The 3,078-nt window shown below is 26.4% G+C and overlaps 1 protein-coding gene across 5 annotated transcripts in view; it reads right to left on the reverse strand.

Moving 5' to 3' along the window:
* Positions 1–3,078, reverse strand: part of LOC106468009 (protein BCL9 homolog) — a 95,441-nt gene that overhangs the window by 82,654 nt on the left and 9,709 nt on the right. For all 5 annotated transcript variants that reach the window (XM_022396284.1, XM_022396286.1, XM_022396287.1 and 2 more), the window contains one exon: positions 1,491–1,597. In XM_022396284.1, the coding sequence (XP_022251992.1) occupies positions 1,491–1,597 (107 nt within the window). The remainder of the gene's footprint in view (positions 1–1,490; positions 1,598–3,078) is intronic.

The following is a 3,078-nucleotide window of genomic DNA, read 5'->3' on the forward strand; positions in this document are numbered from 1 at the left end:
ATTACTTTAATTTGTGTGTGTGTGTGTGTGTGTGTGTGTGTGTTGAAGTTATCAAATCAGACTAGTTTAAGATGTCCATAACTGATCTTAAGTATCCAAAAGAACTTTGAAATGAATGCAAACTTAATCCTTCTCCAGATGAAAAATTCTTAATTTTCTTTTTCATTATGAAAATAAGAATCAAATTTATAAATTTATCAATAATTTTTCTTCTAAAATTTTTAATCAAGAGCATACACAGTTTATTACTTTTACTTCTCTTCCCAGAGTGGCCTAAAATCTAGATTATTTTTATTATTTTATTCTAGTCTCTTTTATCTATATTGGCATAAAATCTAGCCTCTTTTTCATCAAGAGTTGTCTAATTTATAAATTCACAATGACTTTTTCATCTTCCAAGCAAGTTTTACTTAATATAACTACACAGAGCTGGTAACCAGCTGGCTTGTATCATTATTTATTGGTTCATATGCAGTTGTTTTGTAAGCCCTACAGTTGTTCAAAGTACATTGAACATTGGATGGAGTGACCATCAAGATTATCTCCCATTCCCTGTTTCTCCATTCTGGCTATGTTCCAAAACTCATGATTCTTATGTTGTCAATGCCACATTAAAGTTCAACACTCTCAGAAAAGAGCTGCAGTTCAAGGTTGCACAGTAAAATATCATGATAATGGTAGGGTTTATTTTTTCTTTTTCTATTTCAATAAATTAATTCACTAGTCAGTCTTATAAATTTGTTGCCTTTTTTTCAATAGTTCAGTAATAGCAAAACAATTTTCACCAAGTATTATGTTAAGAATAAATTATACACCTTTCATTATTATTTATTTTATTAATATACATTTTATAATTTTTAGAACTTGAATACTTAAAATTTAAAAGCTAGTTTTTTTGTTACTAGCTTTATGTTATTAAATTCTATGAAGTTCATTGCTTCTGTATAGCTTACAATAATTTGATTTTAAAGTTTAGTTTTTGAACAAACATGCAAAAATAATGGATTTTCACACAGCTATCACTTAATTATAGGTCACACAATTCTCTCAACTAACATAAGCTTAAATGTCTAGATTTTTGGATTTTTTTAATCACAATGTTATAATTTATTGGACCAAAAAATTTCCATATAATTATAAATTCCAATTTCTTCACATTCTTTCAATACTCCAAAGAAAAACTCAGTTTTTTCAACATACAGTTCATATATTTTCTAGAGTAACTGAAAAGTTTTTATTTCCATTAGAAATATAGGTAGAAGAAGATGACAAATTGTTTTTAAAAGCTTCAGAAAAACTTTTCTAAATTTTCACTCAATTTTAGCCTGTGCAGATTAAAAAAAATTGATGAAATACATATGTGCAAGAAAAATATATGTGCTAAGATCTAAACTATGAAGTTATTCACAAATACAATTTCTCATCTTGTTGGATTCTTTAATAAAGAGGTATAGTACTTAAAATAGTTGAGAAAAATGTAAGTCACTCACCCAGACTGTTATGCTTGGAAAACCAAATTTTCCTTGGAAGAGTCGAATAAACTGAGATACATAAGCTCCTTCCCATAACCCCCGTATGGCCTCATACGGATTCCCATCTAAAAGTAGATTATACATGTATATATTACATACTTATAAAGAAAATTATATATCTATTTAGAACATGAAGACCACTATTCTATATTCTGGTTATATATCAATTTTTAATTAAAGAATTTGTGAGTTACACATTAAGTCTACAGAGAAATCAAACTTGGCTCACTGAAAAGATAGAGCAGTATTAAACTGATTTATAGTAGGGTTTAAAAAAACAAAATATTTTTCACATGGTTCATCAAATTAACTTGCTAGTCAATTTTATTTAATTTTGTTAACAGGGTACATTTTTTCTTTGAGCTTTATGTTCAAAATAAAAGAAACTTTTTTTACAAATGTCTACACCAAGAAGAATTCTTTTATATTTTGGCAACTTCTAGTAATTTCATAGTTTCATTAAATTTTCTTTGCTAGATTTATGTTAACAACTAGTTTACTGTACAAATATGGAAATGTTATTCAAGTTGCAATATGTATTGCAAAACTGCCACTTAAAACAAGCCAATCAAATCTCTTAAACCATTAAAACTAGATCTTTTAACCTTTAAAATTGTAATAACAAAAAATGTTGATAATTAATAAATTTAATTATTCAAGAAAAAATATACAAAGAAAAAATCCAAGCTTCTCAGATTTTTTGGTTATACCAAGTAGTAAAATTTAGATTGTTTTTTTTTTGTTTAAGAACAATTAATTTATACAAGGTATTTGAAATCTATACAGAAAAGTTAACATCATCTCTGTTAATTCTTGCAAACATTTAATACTGTCCTTAGGACCCAGAAATGTATTTATATCTTACTACTTAGATAATTGTTAACCTAATAAATTTAGTACTGACCTCTCATTACTATGGTAAATTTGCAATATATCTCACTCAGAACAACTATATTAAAAAATTTAATAACTAAATTAGTTTAAATCTTTGTGTTAAAAAAGTACATTGGAACATTCAGACTTTCAACTTCTATTAGTGAAATATGTGATAGTTTTAATATTAGAAATTCAAGGCAATGAGATTTTACATTATTGTTTTTAAAGAAAAACTTGCATAGTTATACTTTACAATGAGAATATATGTAAAAAAAATACCAAAATTCAAATATAAATTTATCAGTATCTTCAATACAACAATTTTGAAACACTGCTCAATATTGGTAATTATTGAGTATTATCATTAGTGGATGAATGTCATCAGTGATAATTTCTGCTATTGGTAATTAGCAGAAATTATCACTGATGACATTCATCCACTAATGATAATACTCAATAATTACCAAATGCAGAAATTATCACTGATGACATTCATCCACTAATGATAATACTCAATAATTACCAAATGCAGAAATTATCACTGATGACATTCATCCACTAATGATAATACTCAATAATTACCAATAGCAGAAATTATCACTGATGACATTCATCCACTAATGATAATACTCAATAATTACCAATAGCAGAAATTATCACTGATGACATT

The sequence above is a fragment of the Limulus polyphemus genome, unplaced genomic scaffold (assembly GCF_000517525.1).
Source record: "Limulus polyphemus unplaced genomic scaffold, Limulus_polyphemus-2.1.2 Scaffold2830, whole genome shotgun sequence".
Classification (NCBI taxonomy): domain Eukaryota; kingdom Metazoa; phylum Arthropoda; class Merostomata; order Xiphosura; family Limulidae; genus Limulus; species Limulus polyphemus.